General features: G+C 37.2%; 1 protein-coding gene across 1 annotated transcript; it reads left to right on the plus strand.

The window, feature by feature from the left end:
* The first annotated feature begins 6,551 nt into the window (after positions 1 to 6,551).
* LOC132104785 (terminal nucleotidyltransferase 5A-like) lies at positions 6,552 to 14,332 on the plus strand. Its single transcript, XM_059510326.1, has 2 exons — positions 6,552 to 6,988; positions 12,589 to 14,332. The coding sequence occupies exons 1-2, from the start codon at positions 6,833 to 6,835 to the stop codon at positions 13,612 to 13,614; spliced, it is 1,182 nt and encodes a 393-aa protein (XP_059366309.1). The 5' UTR covers positions 6,552 to 6,832; the 3' UTR covers positions 13,615 to 14,332.
* Positions 14,333 to 22,232: the final 7,900 nt, after the last annotated feature.

A 22,232-nucleotide genomic window follows, 5' to 3' on the forward strand; every position in this document is an offset into this window, starting at 1 on the left:
TTATCAAGTAGGCTGTATCACCAAATCACACACAGAGTGTATGCACATTAATTTATTAGTCTATTAAAACTCAAAATTCCAGGCATTATAAATTGTAGATGGCAAAAATTCTTCTGTATGCTCTTTTTTTATTTTTTATAATTTAATGTAGGCCTAGTTAACTTAATCCATATCACACAAAGAGTACCGCTTTTCTGCAGATGCATAATCACATTTAATAATCATTTTATACAAGTTCAGTAAGTTCAGTGTTTTTGCTCAATTTTGCTAATGAAAATAGTTCCAAACAAAGATCACAGCACTGTTTGCATCTCTGAGCAATGGACTGTGTTTACTTATTAAATGAATCAGCTTTTTTAATGAATTGGTTGAATAAATTGATTCGGTGATTCACTCATTAACACGGTCAAATGCTTTGTTTCTGAATTAATCAGCTGTTTGAATTAATCCGTTGAATCTCAATGACTCAGTCATTAACATTCACTTGCTGCCACCTACTAGCGGTTTTAATTTCACATTTCGACTATTTTTTCCCCTTCATGTTTTAAATTATGTCAGATATCAGTTTTTAATGTTTTCCTATTTATGCATCTGTAACTGCAGGTTAAATTCATCCATGTCCCTGCTGAAATACATTAAACTGTAGGCTAAATGCTATTTCAGATGCTGATTCCAGAAATGTTTTTCTATATTGGAATGAAAGACACAAAGTATCGGATGAAGTGCTTCTTATTGTCACCCAGATATCTGTACTTTTACTTGAGTATGACTTTCAGGTACTTTATACACCACTGCCTGATAGTTACTTCCGATTTTGGAATCAAAAGCTGAGGTTATCAGCTTGCTTATCCTCAAACTTACCTGGGTATGTCCAATAACCTGCTTTATATGAAAATCCCCCTGTCCTTCTGTTTAGTTTTGTTCCTTTGAACCTAGTTTCTGTCTCAAATTTACTTAATGCCTCTGCAGAAAACCAGTGCAATAAGTTCATGGATTTCTTCACGTTAAAAAATTGCACATATTCGCTTTGTCCTTTCTGGCCCTCCCAGCCAAACTGTTCTCCCAACATATACCATCTCCAAACCCCTAAACTGCTTTCCTGAGGTTTCATCAGAAGAGGTGCAAAATATCATGAAATCCTCCACCTGTCCCCTGGACCCTCTCCCAACCGCCCTGGTAAAAAATCATATCACTGTCCTAAGTCCCCCGATCACTACTGTTATAAACCATTCTCTCAAAACTGGTCACGTTCCCACTGTCTTAAAAAACACCATTATTACACCACTGTTCAAAAAACCCACTCTTGATCCGGAAGTCCTATCCAACTACAGGCCCATCTTCAATCTCCCCTTCATATCAAAAGTACTTGAGAAAGCAGTTGCCACCCATCTTCAGGACCACCTCAAACATAATAACCTCTTTGAAAAATTCCAGTCAGGTTTCTGTTCTGCTCACAGCAGCACTACAGAAGTGGTGTTTTCGTAAATTGAGGTCCCAAAAGGAGGTAGTTGACAGGCAAGGGGGGTTCATCCACCTCGCTCCCCATAGAAATCTAATGACATCATTCCTCCCCACTGACAATCTGTCAATGTCAGAATTAATGCTGATATCACAGCTACACATACTTGAATGTAGAGGGCATACAGCTGTCATCCAAACACACTTGTCAAAAAGTCGAATCTACTGAAAACAGGCAGTTTACAGGGTTTTGGCCTTTCAAAGTGCAACAATTTTTGAAGACTCCCAACTTATGACTGTAGAGACGTTTACTAAACCGAGCACTCACCTCTGAATGTATTTTGGCCACTATGAATGCCACAGCTGCTGTGTTGTCTGTGATACCTCGCTCATTGATGTTGTATACAGTCGCTGTGACAGCCCTGGTTCCAGCTTCATGCTTCCAGGATCACATGGCCAGATCACAGGCTTCTGCAGGAGCCTTTCTGATCATCAGGCTTCCGGCACAGCATTGCAAAATTTCCGGGTTGGGCTTATGCTTTCAGGCTGCCCTGTCTGGTAAACCGTAACTAGGTCACCCTGAGGGGCTTTCTGGTCACCAGGTTATCTCTTGCTGAAGCATAGAGCAGGAAATATAAGTTCTAAGTTAAGTTCTCTTTTTTTCCCAGAGCACCTGGAACCAGCAGCATTAGGTGAAAAAGTCCCTTACTCTGCCTCCCTGATGAGTTTTTTTTGGCTAAACTTGCAGTACGCTTACCTTCTGATCTCTAACGATCATGCTGTAGGTCGAGCCCCCCTCTCAACTGAGAGCTGGGTGTTTTGCTCCCTTAGCTAGGTATTTTATTGCTAGCCATTCCAGCATTATAACATAGATCGAGTTGATGACTTCTAGGATATATTATCTTGGGATGCACCATTTCCATCTATAGGCTGCTCTTTCAGAGTGCCACGAGAGCCCCTTAGAACAGTATCTTTAAAATCAGTTATGGTAAGTGTGCACATGTAGTCTTTGTACACTTTCTAAAATCCACACTGTGGTAAGTTCAAAATATCCTTTATTGCAAGGGCTACTCCAGCTATGTTCCACTAGATACCTACTTTAACAGGGTGATGCTACTAGGGATCTGTTGAGACAGTTCCTTCAGTAAACTCACGTAGAGTAAGCGGTAGCCCCTGTGTGACAGGCCAAGACTTAGTATGATGCTAGGCTCTTGGTCATATCCCCTTAAAGGAATCCATTCCTGATTCCAAGCCTTGAGCTCTACCCCGGGCTCAGGAGTCTTGCCCTAACAGGTATGTTTTGGGTAATGTAGCCTAGGCCTTTGGCCGTAGGGGATAATATCATGGACAGCCGTCTAATGTTCCAGGGGCAACTCCCATGGCTATGGTAGAGTTGGTACTTAGTGCTCGTCATACTTTCTGGCATGCACTCCCCTCAGCATGGTTGTGTGGCTATACTGTTCCCCATAGTGACCCCTAGAGGATGCAGTTTGAAGTCCTTAAAAGGGAACATCTTGGGTTACTAATAGTTTTAGAGCTGTATGAATGTGGCAAGCAGATCAGATTAGTACATAAGAAATGTTTGAGTTCATGCTGAGATCTCTTGATGTTTGATGACAAAAATTCTGTATCTTGGCAAATCTGAGTCAGCATTTGATTTTTTTTACGGAAAAACCTTTTTCACATTTAAAGACTGTGAGAGAGGCAAGTGCACAGCCATCTTTAGAATTTAAAATTTTAACTTCTGTTTTTGCAGTAGATCTACATCACTGCTGATGAGTAATCAGCTGATGAAGTCGATTTACTTTTTGTAGAGTTTAAGAAAGTTAGCATGTACATTGTAATGTTCAAAGTGGATGTCATGATGAGGGGTTCGTTCATAAATTCGTACGACCTTACCTTCATGTTGTGGAAATACAAACAATGAGCACAGTGCTGAGCAGGGGCGGAGTTACATAAAGTTTATACCAGGGGTGTCCAGTCCTGCTCCTCGAGGGCCCGTGACCTGCAGAGTTTAGCTCAAACTTGCCCCACCAAACCTGTTGTCTCTACCAAGAGTATTGTCTAAAAATTAGACAGCTGCCTCATAAACCTGTCTGGGTCACATTCTCTTCGTTTTGTGATCTGTGATCTTTAGCGATCAACAGATCTGACAGGTGTAGTGTTTGATGTCATTGTGAACTTGTTGAATGTGTTCACTCATCACTAAAATGACACTAACACAATGTGAGCACAAGAAGGAAGTGCAGAGGGGGAAATGATCAATGTTTTGGAGTTAAATTTAAATAAGTAAGCTGTGAATAAGTGCCATTTTCTATTGTATAACACTTTGTATTTATATTGTACCTTCTAAAATAGACTGTGCTGTCAATTTCCATCTTGCAGAGCTGTCATTCAGTGGAATTTAATGCAACAGCGTGTGGTTTTGTCTTTGAAAATTTAATAAAGACATGGTAAAAGTAATCCATATGAATTAAGCAGTTTAAATGGTCTTCTGAAAAAAAAATACTTTTTTGATCAAATATTGTCAACCTTGCTTTGTGTGACAAGAGAACAAATGTCAGTCATTTCTGCGCATCAAGCAAGCATGTTTGAGCTTTCGTTTACCATATTTAATGAGCTCTATTTGTGTTGTTTAATGTTTAGATGTGAGTAAATGATAAATGAATTATTATAATTTTTTTTTATTTATAAACAAATTTTGGGTGAACTAATCCTTTAACAGACAACATAAAGTTACTGCAAAATATCTGAACACCGAAATCACAAAAATGTATAAATACAGTGGGTACAGAAAAGTCACATTTTGATATAAAGAGCTGTAGCTGTATTCACTCAGTGTTACTTAAAACATCAAGTGAAAGATATAACATGTCAGAAAATAATAATTATAATAATAATAAATATAATATAATTATAATAATACTAAATAAATAAACAGAATCAATGAGTTGGAAAAAGGATCACCTTGTGGCAGTATTTTGTTGAACCACCTTTTGTGTACAAAATATTCTATACCCACTGTATTATATTGTACGTATACTAAACCATACAGAAATGATTATTGATGCTAGACTTTTTATCAGAACTCTGGACTGGTGTCACACTAAAAACTACTGTGACACCAGTCCAGAAAAAGTGAAGTTAGTTCTGATAAAAAGTCTAGCATCAAATAAAAACAGTTCTTGGTTTTTTTAAGAGACAGTTGGTTTTTATAATCCAGTGATTTGCACTGTATTGTTAAGGTTATGGCAGGTATGTTTTACTTCCATAAACATAACTCTGTATGTGCTTTATTTAATAATAATAAAAAAAGTAAAAAGTGCTTGATTATATATATATATATATATATATATATATATATATATATATATATATATTTTTTTTTTTTTTTTTTACCAGTATGTGTTGTTCTCCTTGACCTGTTCCTCATGAGCACACAGAGATCATCACAATGATAGCATTCTAAAAGGCCTTTCTTCTGTATCATCTGCCAGAGTTTCGTTTCTGCTCATTCACATAATACTGTACTTCACATTTAACAGGCTGGACGACTTGATGACGTCTTTTAAATGCCAAGCAGTTATAGATCAGATTTCTATGATGGAACGGAAGCAGGATGAAAGTCATATACAAGCAGCGTTTGTAGCTGAGAACATTCTCTGTTTGTTATACGAAGCCTGGGAAAATAAAGGATGTTTGCGGAGTTTAGGGCCTTACTGTTTGATCAGGATATAATACGCCTAAACTTCCTGTGAGACTTATCAAATATGAAATTACTTTCATTGGTGCTTCATTTTGCTTTTGATTCAGTCATTATATATATATATATATATATATATATATATATATATATACAGTACAGACAGTACAGACCAAAAGTTTGGACACACCTTCTCATTCAAAGAGTTTTCTTTATCTTCATGACTATGAAAATTGTAGATTCACACTGAAGGCATCAAAACTGAATTAACACATGTGGAATTATATACATAACAAAAAAGTGTGAAACAACTGAAATATGTCATATTGTAGGTTCTTCAAAGTAGCCACCTTTTGCTTTGATTACTGCTTTGCACACTCTTGGCATTCTCTTGATGAGCTTCAAGAGGTAGTCACCTGAAATGGTCTTCCAACAGTCTTGAAGGAGTTCCCCGAGAGATGCTTAGCACTTGTTGGCCCTTTTGCCTTCTGTCTGCGGTCCAGCTCACCCCTAAACCATCTGGATTGGGTTCAGGTCCGGTGACTGTGGAGGCCAGGTCATCTGGCGCAGCACCCCATCACTCTCCTTCTTGCTCAAATAGCCCTCGATGCCTTCAGTGTGACTCTACAATTTTCATAGTCATGAAAATAAAGAAAACTCTTTGAATGAGAAGGTGTGTCCAAACTTTTGGTCTGTACTATATAGTTATATATATATTTCTCTCCATAAAACCATTTAATTTGCATCTCACCACACTGAACACTTATGTTACCTAATACTTTATACTTTATACTAAAATACTTTAATAAAATTATGCTCTGCGGTACTCTGTTGTAATATTTGTTTAGTTATACAAATTATTATGGAGAATTTCCAGTTTAGAGTGCTTGAAACCACCCAGAGCACTGCACCAACGTCACATAAAAAAGATATCTGATTTCCAGCATATGTGAACAAATATTTTCTTTCTTTAGTTTCACTTCCTTTTGAAGAAGCTGGGTTCTCAAGATATGCAAAACGAAACACTGCATATTCAATTATTCAACTAGCTTTGAGAATCCTGTCTTTACCAGGATTTTACCAGGATTTTACCAGGATTTTACCAGGGTGGTGCTAGCGCAGTGGATAAGACGCATGTCTTTGGTGTGAGAGACCCGGGTTCGAATCCACTGTGAGACACCAATGTGTTCCTGAGCAAGACACTTAACCCCTAGTTGCTCCAGAGGTGTGTGACATATGTGGCAATTGTAAGTCGCTTTGGATAAAAGCGTCAGCTAAGTGAATAAATGTAAATGTAAATGTACCAAAATCCGAACACATGCTCCCACGCAACCGCATGCTCCTCCTACAACCAATGAGCGCAGCGGGGATTGTGACGTAGGCGAGGTGGGCGGGCACATGTGCTTCACTTTTAATTATTCATAAAGCTGACCAATTGAGCAGCGTATGTAAATATGTCAGGTTTAAATGTATCTGTAGGCTTATCCCAGACTCAGTGAATGAACGCTGGACTGGAGCGAGTAGCACGACTGTGAGGAACTGAAGTCCGTTCAATTATATGGATTCTCTTGCGCTGTTAAAAGAACTTTTAAAATCCACGCTTTGATCCCGAGTTGACATTCTATATAGTCGGGGCACCCAGCTGCCATCCAGCGAGCGGACGGGTTCGTCATGTCCTCCGCGGGTGAGTCGGAGCAGAGCCGGCGCTGTTGTGTTCTGTCCTGGGAGCAGGTGCAGCGTCTGGACTCCATCCTGGGAGAATGTGTGCCGATCCACGGCCGAGGAAACTTCCCGACACTCTCCGTTCAGCCACGGCTTATCGTGCAGGTACAGTAGCCTATCTAACCGGCACATAAAACACGATCAAACCTCGGCTGAACGCAGCTCTCAGTTCTAGTTAAAAATGGAATGCATTTAGAAATGTGTCCAGAACACCAATTTCGAATTTTAAGATAATTTAGAACATTTCATAAGGATTCTAATGAATTGTTTCTGACACGAAACGAAACAAAATGTGCATTTAGGAAATACAGGCTGTTACGATTCCAATTTCTTTTCTTCACAAATGCTCACAAAAACGTCATTGTTTTCTTTTATTTTGGCATAGTAAGCGTGTTCTTAAGCACTACGGGAAGCAACATGATTAAATACACTGTAGCCTATTTGAAATGTAGAACAATTATTCATAATAATCGGGGAAACGTTCCATCTTAATTGATTTAAGATTTGAAAAAAAGTTCTGTTTCCTAATTTAAATTATTATGTTAACTAAACAAATAGGATTCTGGTGATGTTTCTGTACAGCCCCAGAACTTCGTCCAACAACTAATAGTTTATATACTGTAGCCTGTTTATGGTTGCCAAAATGCCAAGCGACGTAAAAACCGAATGTGGTATGAGTTTATTGGCTATTTTCAATGACTTCAACCTCACCATGAAGAGCAGGAATTATAGGATTTATGAAATCATAAGGATCGTAGTTTATGAGACACAATTTGTTAATCCATGCTATTTCTCTTGTGTCATGAACACGTCACTGTCATTCAGGAAATTATTGGATTAATCTGGCATTATTATCATCAGGAGGGAAATGAAAGTATTCATCTCATTGTTTCAATAAAGACGCATTCATGTAATATTTATTTAATAATGAATAATAATGATTTATGCACTGACATCCTTAATGCACAGTTTAATTAGATATAGCTATACTGTTAAAATATTAATATTAAGCATCTCAAGCATTTTTATAAACATCTCATCTTCATCTAACATTTCAGTATAATCTGTCAGTTTCGCAATTAGGTGCCAAGAAGATTTTTTTCTTGATTATTTTACTGTAATCGATACATTCAGCTTTTGCAGTCAGTCATGACTTTCGCATCCTTTCTGGAAAAGGTTTATGTGGTAGCTTTTCTTCCGTGCTGAATTCCAGCAGATAGCAGCAGGTGTTTGTGCAATCACTTCATTTCAGTCACTTTAACATCCAGAGAGACTCTTCATATTATTTACTTCACATTTGAAAAAGCATTTTGGACATGCTGTGATTTTCTGAATGTCTTGGTTTGGAATAACACAAGGGTGAGCAAATGATGACATACTTTTGGGTTTTTGTTTGGAAATTCAGATGAAACAATCTTTAAACAAGGTATTTACTAATGGAGGACAGAACTGGTGTAATGGAAGTTATGTATGAGTAAGTGCTTAAAGCTCTATCTGAGCTTTATATAACACCTAGGATTATCAGCATGGCCATCCAATAGCAAGAATTTCAAAGATTCCATTTAGTGAATTTTTGGGAAATATTTAAAGGGTAAAATCGTCTTAGTCTAGTCTAGTACAGTGGATTCACTGACTCATGTCTTGAGCCTGGGCCAGTGTCAGAGACTCTGTGGTTGATTCATCCCTTTGCATTTGGCAGTTGACAGTGAGACCGACTGCCCAGAGTGGCTGTGGGTGTCCAGGGGGCAGTGATGCTGTCCTGTTGGCCTGTTCTCCAGCCTGGACCTGTAAAACGAGGTGTGGAAAATTGCCTTACAATCATCCCAGAAATAAAACAGAGAACCTATTTTAAGACAGGTTGGAAAACAAAACAGGCTTTGTCAGTGGCAGTCAGACCAGTGTATTTGTGGCTATTCTACAAGTCTTCAACACAGGGTCAAAGGAAGCAGCCTTGTCTTATTTATTTTTTTTAACAAGAAGAAAAAATTTATGTCTGATCAACTCAGTAGAGGTATGCTATATAATCATAATAAGCATGTACACCATTTTTTTTGTTGTGATTGACTTGACGGGAGCAATCAATGTGCACTGTATTTTAAATAGTTATTTTTAAAGAGTATTTTCTCAATATTTTACATTAATTTGACTGTCTTTTTAAAGTTAACACACCCTCTCTCTTTCTTTGTGTGTGTGTGTGCTGCTAGTGAACATGCCCTATGTACGAGCACTCTCATATGTGCTGCATACTGCTGAAAAGGATTCTTTGTAATCATAAAATTAAAAGCAATGTCCCTATTTGAGTCTCAGATTTATGTGACTTGAACAGACCTCTAACCTAAGTGTGAGCAGTAGTCATTTATGAAGTTTTGTTAGCCATCTGTCTGTAACTAGATACCGCACATCGGTAACCAAACGCTTTCAGACAGATGGCGAACAAAACTACAGATGGTTCTCTATGCTGGAAAAAAAAGTTTTTCTGGCAGCTCTGTTGTATGGTCATTCAAAGGTATTCAAAAGTTTCATTTCATGTCCTTTTATGTACCTTTGCTATATCCCAGAAAAACATAATTTTTTTTCTGGAGCACTGTGGTGTTTTTCATCTTGAGTGCTTATCTAGTGTAGTTAGATTTTTTTCACCTGGTTATTTTAGAAATGTTGTCAGAAGCATTCAGACATATATCTGGTGATGAAATAAAAGTTTGGCATTTAGTTCCTGAGAGGTATAGGTACAGAGACCGCTGGGATTATGTAACTCTGCAGATGAACAGGTCAACCAAACATTATATAGCACACACCTTAATAATAATAATAATAATAATAATACATTTTATGTAGTATAACGCCTTTAAAAGAGTATTTTCTCAAAGCGCTTAACAACACAAGCAAACACACCAATCCAGAGTAATACTCAAAAATACTGAATAACAATCAGTTAAAAACAAGACGAAAATAAAAAGTTTTAAGATGAGATTTAAAAATCCCTAACGAATTTGCTTCCCTGATGTCAGCCGGGAGAGAATAAGATGAAAATGCATGATCACCCCCAGATCGCAGCCATGTTTTAGGAACGATTAAAGGACCACTCTGAGAAGATCCAAAATTGCGACTAGTTGAATAGGGAATTAAAAGCTCAACCAAGTACTGAGGAGCCAGACCATGCAGTGCCATGAATTTTAACATGAGAAATTTAAAATCAATATGAAATCTAACCGGGAGCCAGTGCAACAAATCCTAAACGGGAGTTAAATGATCAACAAACCTGGCCCCTGAAAGAATTCTGGCTGCTGAATTTAGTACATTACGAAGTTTGTTAATACATGATTTTGAGACTCCGAGAAGAAGGGCATTACAATAATCTAGACAAGAAAAGAGAAACTAACTAACCTAACCTAACCTTTCAGCAATAGCCATGCAATATTTCTCAAATGAAAGTATGAGGTCTTAACAGTGTTTAGCACGAAAGGCTCGAATGACAACCTTAACACCTCATTCACTGCATAGCAATACTGGCTTGGTTAAATGTGTGTGTAACTCTCAATTTAATACACTCCATTTATTTTATAACTATTTTTGTCTAATCCCTGAGAATGTACATTGTTTTAAAAGTTGTCCATTAGCTGATGTCAGTCGGCTTTGGAATCTACTTGGTTGGCCTCCTACTCTCTGTTTATGGAAGCATATGGGTAGCAATATTTAATTTGGAATGTAATATGCAAAATGACAATGCAATATGTAAAATGGCAATGCATTTCTGTATTTACATTTACATTTTCCAATACATTTGTGCAGCGTTTGGTGCAAAATTAAAATGAAAATTAAATTACATAATTTTTTCAACACATTTTCATATTGCATTGTCATTTTGCAAATTACATTCCAAATTGAATATTGCTACCCATATGCTTCCATATCTTTGATAAAGGTAGAGTAACTGAAGGTCAGAAAAGTAAGAACGCTGCCAAGAGCTTTTAAACAAAGACCAGCAGGGACTTTCATTTGCCAGAACTAATCAGTTTCACCAAGGAAAACTAAATCCTTTCTCTAGTGAAGAGTTTCATCTTGGTTCTCACCTGTTCCCAAATGAGTAGAGGTGTTTGTTCGTTTGTTTCTGAGAACTGTCACTGAGGTTGTGTGAATAAGCTTACTAAGATTACAGTAGTGCACTGCCTGAACCTCAGAAAGAAAGGTTGTCAGCTCCTTCCATTGTAGCTTGTCTGTCAAAGTCAAACCAACCTAATTCCTGTTCTTCTTGAATGTCTAGACTTGTAGTCCCTTAAAATGTAAAATGGTTTGCTTTTGCATTGTGGATGCCCAGTTTTGATATGACAAAATATTTACAATGAGATGTGACCAGGCTCACATTAATCTCCACAAGCCTCATTCGTAAAGCCCATCATTCACAGTTCACAAAATCACCCCTTACATGTTTAATTTTTATGTATTTTGACTAGGGCTGTCGAAATTAATGCGTTAATAATGCGTTAACGCAAATAAATCAAAACAGATTTAATCAATGTGCGATTGACACAGCGCATTTTCTGTTTGACCCATGACCTAGCCTGTAGTTTTCGAAATAGATGGAGATGCTGACAGTGTGGCCAACTTAGCGACTTTTCAGACCCCTTTAGCAACTTCTCTAATTTTACATGCAAGTATAGCCAAAATCAAAGCACAGCTATTGTCTTTATCTTATGTGTAGCCTATTTGGTTTTATCAGAAAACGGCTCAATTATAAATCAGGATTTTTGTGCAGATTAAGATCTTTGAAGGGAGAGCAGGTTATGAAGTCTTAATGGGCAGCGTTTCAGTCGCTATTTCATATTCATTTGTCTGTCTGACAACAGAAAGAGTAAAATATATCAATGAAAACTGTTTTATTGAGAATATAGCTGCATCAAAATGCAGTATGTGGGCACTGAGAGGCAAACAAATATAATAATATATTTACATTTTATATGTTCAGAATTGAGAAGTGAGTGAAAATTTAAACAGATTTGAGAAAAGCTCAGTGCAAAGAAAGAGAAGTAATGGGAACCTGGTATTTCTATATTATTTTTTTATGTATCTAATAGACATGCTCATAAACATATTTTCCTTTTAAATATGTCTAGTCTTCATGCTCTATGTTAACAATGGTTTCACTAATAATAAACATATATTGCATAAAGCATCCATATTTGTCCATGCCCATGTTGATTAGAGTATTAAAAACTTGAAAATAATAATATTCTATACTTAATAATTTAAGGTACATTCAGAACAGATAAAAAAGTTGCGATTAATTCCGAGTTAACTCATGACAATCCTGCAATTAATCGCGATTAAATATTTGAATCGATTTGCAGTCCTTATTTTGACTAAATTGATTATGCTTTTTCAGCAAGCTCCAAGACAAAGACTAGTGGAGGGTCTGAATGATTCAGATAGTATAAATATTCTTTCTCTTCTGGGTAAATGAAGCTTGGTTTTGTGTCAGTGTCATACAAACCTCTGCACACATGCAATAGCACAGAGTAAGTAGTGAAAGAGCACACATCATATCAGTCTGAGCGCTCCTGAAAACCATGGACCCAGACAACACTGTCGTAAGCATTCCATCCCCCTTTATAAAGTTATAGGTGTCAAATTTGTAAAAAAAAAAAAAAAAAAAAAACGTTTGCAGGCAAATCACCTTTAATAGTGTCTTTTTCTGTCTCCACCTGTAGGTGGTGCGGGCTCGTCTAGAGGAGCGAGGCGTAGTGGTGCGCGATGTGAAGCTGAATGGTTCAGCTGCCAGTTATGTGCTCCACCAGGACACTGGCCTGGGCTACAAAGACTTGGACCTGATCTTTGGCCTGAGTCTGACTGATGACAAAACCTTCCGTCTGGTAAAGGACGTGGTCCTGGACAGCCTTCTGGAGTTCCTGCCCGCCGGCGTGAGCCGGGACCGCATCACCGCCCTGACCCTGAAGGAAGTGTACGTGCAGAAGCTGGTGAAGGTTTGCAATGACACGGACCGCTGGAGCCTCATCTCACTTTCCAACAACACTGGCAAAAACGTGGAGCTGAAGTTTGTTGACTCCCTGCGACGGCAGTTTGAGTTTAGCGTGGACTCTTTTCAGATCGGCTTGGACTCACTGCTGCTTTTCGACCGTTGCTCCGTGACGCCCATGTCTGAAAGTTTCCATCCCACTGTGCTCGGAGAGAGCATGTATGGAGACTTTGAAGAAGCGCTGGGACACCTACATGCCAAAATCATCGCTACGCACAGTCCGGAAGAGATCCGTGGAGGGGGCCTCTTGAAATACTGCCACCTGCTGGTAAGGGGTTTCCGTCCAGCGTCTGAGGCACAGATGAAGATGCTCCAGCGCTACATGTGCTCACGCTTCTTCATCGACTTCCCAGACATCCATGAGCAGCAAAGGAAGCTGGAGGCGTACCTTCAGAACCACTTTAATGGCATGGCACACAAGCGGTACGATTGCCTCGTGACTCTCCATCGTGTTGTAGATGAAAGCACCGTGTGTCTTATGGGCCACGAGCGGAGGCAAACACTCATGCTAATTTCCTCTCTGGCGCTACGTGTGCTGGCCGAAAAGAACGCCATTCCTGCACTGTCTAATGTTACGTGTTACTACCAACCAGCGCCCTACATCAGAGACGTCAACTTCAGCAACTATTATGTAGCACATGTGCATTCGCCCATTTCCACCTGTAACAACTCATATCAGACATGGCTGCCTTGTAGCTGAGCCATTAAAGGGCAAAAACACTGCTGGGGAATATTTGCAGTTGTTTAGTTAAAACCCTCAGACTTTCCAGGGGAAATCTCATTAAAACATGTCTACGTCATAATGCACTTCAGAAAAAAAGAAAGTATATTTTGCATAAAGAAATGTTCATTTCACAATTGTGATTTTCGTTGTATCTTCTCATTGTGTATTCTTCTTGTTTTTGCAATTAAAATTAAAGTATTTGTTTATTTAAATTGGCAAAAATTCAGGACAATACAACAAATACTACATATTTTAGAGAATTAAATAATAATAATAATAATGGTCTTACAAGCATGCTTAATCTTCTTTGTACAAAATATAATTTTTCTTTTATTTATTTTTTTCCTTTTGGGCTGAAATATGACCCAGACATGTTTTTTTTTTAAATGCATCATTTGATTTACCATTTAATTTTACCATTTTGTTCTTTTGTGCCAAATTGGATAGAGACCAGAAGTGAAATATTGTGTCTTGGATGCCACTAATCCACCCAGTTATATTGAACTCTATACTGGAATACTCGAAATGATTCTGATTTCTCTCAAAAACTCTTTGTGAGGATTTTGTCCAGTGCAGATGAAATGATAAAAATGAACACTGGGTGGAAGGTGGGAAAATGTCTAAAGCACTTTTCTGCTCTATGTATGTGTAACTCATTCATGGTTTATAAGTGAAATGTTTTTAAGTTATGAAACTGCTTTTGTTGAAGTTATGAAAAAAAAAAAAAAACGAAAAACAGTAAATCTGGGACACTGTGTTCAGTTTTGACTGTGGTTTGCTACTTTCCTTATTAGAAAAACTGAGTACCAAAGACTGAGATGTAGCAGTTTAAGTGGAATGTTACTTCTGTGACTTCAAGTGCCTGAAACTACAAACTGACATGTATGTCAATTAAAAGTGTTTATTGTTTTGTTCTCCAGGTTACTGTATAGTACAGTGTTTTTATTTCCAGGATCAGGCCATTTCCTTTCCAAATCATTAAAAAAGAAAAGAAAGAAAAACAAATATAGTCAAATTTGCCTCTAGTCTTTTTTGCTTATATTTAGAAATGCAATATCACAATAAATATATCTAGATTTAGAAATACATATATCACAATAAAAAGAGTATAAGAAAATAATCATATTTATGATGTCACAAAATAATCATAACATTAATGGTCCTAAAATAAAACATTTTATATTTATTTTATATTTATAATTATATTCTGCATTCTTGGTGGACACTATTTGAACTATATTTGGGCACTTAAGTACAACTTGAGTTCCTTTGCATTAGATGACAAGGTATCAAAAAGTGCCATTTACTTAAAAAAATCTAAAGAAGTAGAACACAACTAAGTCACAGCTGATGTGGAGAACCTGTGGTTGATCTGCAGGACATCTCTGTGAACCAAACAAACCAAAAATGATCTGGATGCCAATTAATTAAAAGTCCTTTTAAAAACGACTCAGAAAAGTAGTGTTCGTTTTGAGAAAAGATTCAGCAACAGATGCTATTATTTGATCTAAAACAGTGACAGAATTCAGACATCTTTTTGTGCTTAAATGTCTAAATAATTTTGGGGCCACTGCACTGTAGGTCTCTGGGACGTGGAGGGTCTATATCTCTCAAAGGGTTGGCTGTGCTTGTGTTGGCTGTGTTAGGCTCATTGTTGCTCAAGACACAGCTGATTAACATGTTAGGAGAGCAATGAATGTGCTTGCTGAATATGCATTTTAGAAACAGCTGCTCCACATGTTGTTGTACGCGGTGCCTATATGCTACAGGCCATCATTCAAGCACCAGCATCATGGTACCTAATGTACCACTGACTAATAATATCACGTACTGTGACAAACAGGACGCTGTTCCATGGGCTGTTTTTAAACTGAGATTTCAGGTGTGTACAACACATTTAGTTCAGCTCAAAATTGATATTTGCGGCTCTCAACCCTTGTGAAAAAGAAGTGCACTTATGTATTGAATGTGTGCTTGTGGTGTACCTGAAATCTTAAAAGGATATAAAAAACCAACAACAACAAAACAAAAAATGAATTTACAGATAATATTAATGAAATAAAAGTCCCTTTAAAGAATGCTTAATGAGGGTTCACATTCACAGATTTAACACAGTTAAGTACACTTTTAAAAAGTGTACTTTTGTCTTATGCTATATTTGAAAGCTTATGTGTAACTTTAAATATATATTTAAATACAAGTTTCAGTAGAAATAACATTATAGTATATTTTAGATTGTCATAAAGATGTACTTCTATTTACGTGGGTCAAAAAGTTAACTTAATTTTAAAGAATTGTATTTAATAAAAATTTAATCTATAATATGTTCAGTTAATCATAACTAGCATGCAGTTTAGTGTCCGAAAACATTACAATCAGTTTGCAATCAAATATATTTTATAATAAAATATAATCTCTGTAATAAGTAATAGTTTTGCATACTTTAAAACAAAGTAAAGACTGCTTTTTATCATGGACAAAAGGGAAGGCAAACATTGATTCAGTTCAAACCACTTATTCTTTAGCAGCTGTATTAAATATATATATATATATATATATATATATATATATATATATATATATATATATATATATATATATATATATATATATATACAGTACAGACCAAAAGTTTGGACACACCTTCTCATTCAAAGAGTTTTCTTTATTTTCATGACTATGAAAATTGTAGAGTCACACTGAAGGCATCAAGGGCTATTTGAGCAAGAAGGAGAGTGATGGGGTGCTGCGCCAGATGACCTGGCCTCCACAGTCACCGGACCTGAACCCAATCGAGATGGTTTAGGGGTGAGCTGGACCGCAGACAGAAGGCAAAAGGGCCAACAAGTGCTAAGCATCTCTCGGGGAACTCCTTCAAGACTGTTGGAAGACCATTTCAGGTGACTACCTCTTGAAGCTCATCAAGAGAATGCCAAGAGTGTGCAAAGCAGTAATCAAAGCAAAAGGTGGCTACTTTGAAGAACCTAGAATATGACATATTTCAGTTGTTTCACACTTTTTTGTTATGTATATAATTCCATATATAATTCCACATGTGTTAATTCATAGTTTTGATGCCTTCAGTGTGAATCTACAATTTTCATAGTCATGAAAATAAAGAAAACTATTTGAATGAGAAGGTGTGTCCAAACTTTTGGTCTGTACTGTATATATATATATATATTTCTAATGTTTAGCAATTTAAGATTAATGCTTGAAGTTCTCCTTTTGGTTACATGGATAAAATCAAAGTAACAGATGATCAGTTCTAAATTGTAACATCTGCACATTGTAAAAAGTTTTATTTTTTTACTTTTTTTTTAAGATTAGGATTATCAAATCAATTAAAGATGAGCATGAATGGTTTAAGTCCTATATGGTCCAATTTGTTGACACCAACATACATATTATTATTATAAAAAAATAATAATAATAAAAAAAAAGAAAGACAGGTAAATTAAAATGAAATCTCAAATTATGTATAGAGGTTACTACCTGACTGACTACCTTTGAAGCCATTTTGTCAGGTTTTTTATTTTATTTTATGTTTTATGTAAAGCTTTCATAAAATCCAACATTTCCAACTTGATTACAAGTTGAAAGACATTAATGGCCTTTTTTTCCTATTTGGAAAAAACTCTTAATTATGTTAATTCTGAAATGATGCACACTGGACACAGAAACCACCTTTTATTATTTTTTATCTATTTTTTTAATCTTTTTTTATCATTTATTCATCTCTACTTATAGGGTGAACAACTTTTGATATATATATTTTTTTAAACTATTGTTTTGCTGCCTTGCACTGGTGTTTGCTTCAGGAAATCCAATCCAACCGGTTGTGCATCTGAAATCATCTCACGCTCAGTAATACAGAAAAACTAAACAAACAAACAAACAACAGCAACAATAAAAAAACTGATGGGAACTCTGGCCTAGGTTCATCCATTACATAATTTGTGAATGTCATATAAAAATAAATAAAGGGTAGACAGACTGGTGTACTAGACAGAAAATATCTTATTTCTTAAACAAGTTAATGATTTCTGGTTAGCAAAAGCCATGTCCTCTTGACTCACTGTAATTGCACTGCAAGAACTATAAAATATGGAACTGAAATTAATAGAAGAACAGTAAAAACCACTTGGTGAAATATATGGCTAGCGCCTCAACCGTTCGAGTGTGACAGATCATTCCCATCATATTAATTATATAAATTATATAAAACTCTTACGGGAAGCATGAATACAGCTTGCTGTCAGGTGGATGTCAGATTCAGACAGCTGTTTATGTGTACCATGAAGCATGGCCTGCTGTGACGCTTCATAACGGATTCTCAAATGATCATAATGAAGCTTATTTTGATTACTCAGTCCAAATATTTCTGTTCAGAACTGTTCATAAGCAATGGAGTCATGATGTAAATCATGAAACTGACTGTTTGTGGAAACAAAGGGAGCCAGGCTGAGACGGAGGACCATGTGTTTTGCAGTTCAGAATATTGTTTACATGCCCACTGCTGTTTTCCGCAAGTGGTGTAAATGGCAATTGACAAAGAAAGAGTCATTCAGAGGCATCTGGTTAATATCTGTGCCTTTTCATCTTCCTCTTTCTGTGTCTGGTACTGGAGGCTAATTGGGTCAGAACATGATCCATAATTTCAGATTTGACAAGGAAACATTGGAAACCCTACTAAAGTGACAATGATGCTAAAAAGATCAGCATATGCTGTGTTTTGGATGCTAAATTTTGACATTGTTTAACTGTTCCACTGACTAGACCAGTGTAGCATTTGCACCAATCAGACACACAACTATTTGTTACATTTAACAAATAATATCTAACGCCTCCTCATCTAACCAAAGGGTCTATGGACCCTTCCCCAAAAGGAAGCTTTCATCTCAAAATGGACAGAACAGGCTCTGGTTCCCTAGCAACCAAAGGCTCACTATCTGATAACACTAGGTTTACGACGCCCAGGAATGTGGCTAAGCAACTCTTAACTCAAGTCTCTCAAGCTCCTTTCAATGTCAATGTCAATGTCACCTTTATTTATATAGCGCTTTAAACAAAATACATTGCGTCAAAGCAACTGAACAACATTCATTAGGAAAACAGTGTCAATAATGCAAAAATGAGAGTTAAAGGCAGTTCATCATTGGATTCAGTTATGTCATCTCTGTTCAGTTAAATAGTGTCTGTGCATTTATTTGCAATCAAGTCAACGATATCGCTGTAGATGAAGTGTCCCCAACTAAGCAAGCCAGAGGCGACAGCGGCAAGGAACCGAAACTCCATCGGTGACAGAATGGAGAAAAAAACCTTGGGAGAAACCAGGCTCAGTTGGGGGGCCAGTTCTCCTCTGACCAGACGAAACCAGTAGTTCAATTCCAGGCTGCAGCAAAGTCAGATTGTGCAGAAGAATCATCTGTTTCCTGTGGTCTTGTTCTGGTGCTCCTCTGAGACAAGGTCTTTACAGGGGATCTGTATATGGGGCTCTAGTTGTCCTGGTCTCCGCTGTCTTTCAGGGATGTAGAGGTCCTTTCTAGGTGCTGATCCACCATCTGGTCTGGATACGTACTGGATCCGGGTGACTGCAGTGACCCTCTGATCTGGACACAGACTGGATCTGGTGGCCACGGTGACCTCGGAACAAGAGAGAAACAGACAAATATTAGCGTAGATGCCATTCTTCTAATGATGTAGCAAGTACATAGGTTGTTATGGGAAGTGTTTCCGGTTCCGGTTTACCTAATTAATGCAGCCTAAAAATCCTTTAACGGATTTGGATAATAAAAGCATATTAGTATGTTATGTGTATGCCAGGTTAAAGAGATGGGCCTTTAATCTAGATTTAAACTGCAAGAGTGTGTCTGCCTCCCGAACAATGTTAGGTAGGTTATTCCAGAGTTTAGGAGCCAAATAGGAAAAGGATCTGCCGCCTGCAGTTGATTTTGATATTCTAGGTATTATCAAATTGCCTGAGTTTTGAGAACGTAGCGGACGTAGAGGATTATAATGTAAAAGGAGCTCATTCAAATACTGAGGTGCTAAACCATTCAGGGCTTTATAAGTAATAAGCAATATTTTAAAATCTATGCGATGCTTGATAGGGAGCCAGTGCAGTGTTGACAGGACCGGGCTAATATGGTCATACTTCCTGGTTCTAGTAAGAACTCTTGCTGCTGCATTTTGGACTAGCTGTAGTTTGTTTACTAAGCGTGCAGAACAACCACCCAATAAAGCATTACAATAATCTAACCTTGAGGTCATAAATGCATGGATTAACATTTCTGCATTTGACATTGAGAGCATAGGCCGTAATTTAGATATATTTTTGAGATGGAAAAATGCAGTTTTACAAATGCTAGAAACGTGGCTTTCTAAGGAAAGATTGCGATCAAGTAGCACACCTAGGTTCCTAACTGATGATGAAGAATTGACAGAGCAACCATCAAGTCTTAGACAGTGTTCCAGGTTATTACAAGCAGAGTTTTTAGGTCCTATAATTAACACCTCTGTTTTTTCAGAATTTAGCAGTAAGAAATTACTCGTCATCCAGTTTTTTATATCGACTATGCAATCCATTAGTTTTTCAAATTGGTGTGTTTCACCGGGCTGCGAAGAAATATAGAGCTGAGTATCATCAGCATAACAGTGAAAGCTAACACCATGTTTCCTGATGATATCTCCCAAGGGTAACATATAAAGCGTGAAGAGTAGCGGCCCTAGTACTGAGCCTTGAGGTACTCCATACTGCACTTGTGATCGATAGGATACATCTTCATTCACTGCTACGAACTGATGGCGGTCATATAAGTACGATTTAAACCATGCTAATGCACTTCCACTGATGCCAACAAAGTATTCAAGTCTATGCAAAAGAATGTTGTGGTCAATTTTGTCAAACGCAGCACTAAGATCCAATAAAACTAATAGAGAGATACACCCACGATCAGATGATAAGAGCAGATCATTTGTAACTCTAAGAAGAGCAGTCTCAGTACTATGATACAGTCTAAATCCTGACTGGAAATCCTCACATATACCATTTTTCTCTAAGAAAGAATATAATTGTGTGGATACCACCTTTTCTAGTATCTTGGACAGAAAAGGGAGATTCGAGATTGGTCTATAATTAACTAGTTCTTTGGGGTCAAGTTGTGGTTTTTTGATGAGAGGCTTAATAACAGCCAGTTTGAAGGTTTTGGGGACATGTCCTAATGACAATGAGGAATTAATAATAGTCAGAAGAGGATCTATGACCTCTGGAAGCACCTCTTTCAGGAGCTTAGATGGTATAGGGTCTAACATACATGTTGTTGGTTTAGATGATTTAACAAGTTTATACAATTCTTCCTCTCCTATAGTAGAGAATGAGTGGAACTGTTCCTCAGGGGATCTATAGTGCACTGTCTGATGTGATACTGTAGCTGACGGCTGAATGGTTGCAATTTTATCTCTAATAGTATTGATTTTAGAAGTAAAGTAGTTCATAAAGTCATTACTGCTATGGTGTTGGGAAATGTCAACACTTGTTGAGGCTTTATTTTTCGTTAATTTAGCCACTGTATTTAATAACTACCTGGGGTTATGTTTGTTTTCTTCTAAAAGAGAAGAAAAGTAATCGGATCTAGCAGTTTTTAATGCTTTTCTGTAGGATATGTTACTTTCCCGCCAAGCAATACGAAATACCTCTAGTTTTGTTTTCCTCCAGCTGCGCTCCATTTTTCGGGCTGCTCTCTTTAGGGTGCGAGTATGCTCATTATACCATGGTGTCAAACTGTTTTCCTTAACCTTCCTTAAGCGTAAAGGAGCAACTTTATTTAAAGTGCTAGAAAAGAGAGAGTCCATAGTTTCTGTTACATCATCAAGTTGTTCTGAGGTTTTGGATATGCTAAGGAATTTGGATACATCAGGAAGATAACTTAAAAAGCAGTCTTTTGTGTTAGAAGTGATGGTTCTTCCATACTTGTAACAAGAAGTAGAATTTACAATTTTGGCTATATGAATTTTGCAAAGAACTAAATAATGATCTGAGATATCATCACTTGGCTGAATAATTTCAACACCATCAACATCAATTCCATGTGACAGTATTAAATCTAGAGTATGATTTCGACAATGAGTAGGTCCTGAAACGTGTTGTCTAACACCAATAGAGTTCAGAATGTCTATAAATGCTGATCCCAATGCATCGTTTTCATTATCAACATGGATATTAAAATCACCAACTATTAAAACTTTATCTGCAGCCAGAACTAACTCGGATGTAAAATCACCAAACTCTTTAATAAAGTCTGTATGGTGCCCTGGTGGCCTGTATACAGTAGCCAGTACAAACATAACAGAGGATTTATCATTAACATTTGTTTCTTTGGATAATGTTATATGAAGTACCATTACTTCAAATGAGTTATACTTGAAGCCTGCCCTCTGAGAAATCCTGAAAACGTTGTTATAAATTGAAGCAACACCTCCACCTTTGCCTTTTAGACGTGGCTCATGTTTATAACAGTAATCTTGGGGGGTGGACTCATTTAAAATAATGTAATCATCAGGTTTTAGCCAGGTTTCTGTCAAACAGAGTACAT

The sequence above is a fragment of the Carassius carassius genome, chromosome 25 (genome assembly GCF_963082965.1).
Source record: "Carassius carassius chromosome 25, fCarCar2.1, whole genome shotgun sequence".
In the NCBI taxonomy this organism is placed as follows: Eukaryota; Metazoa; Chordata; class Actinopteri; order Cypriniformes; family Cyprinidae; genus Carassius; species Carassius carassius.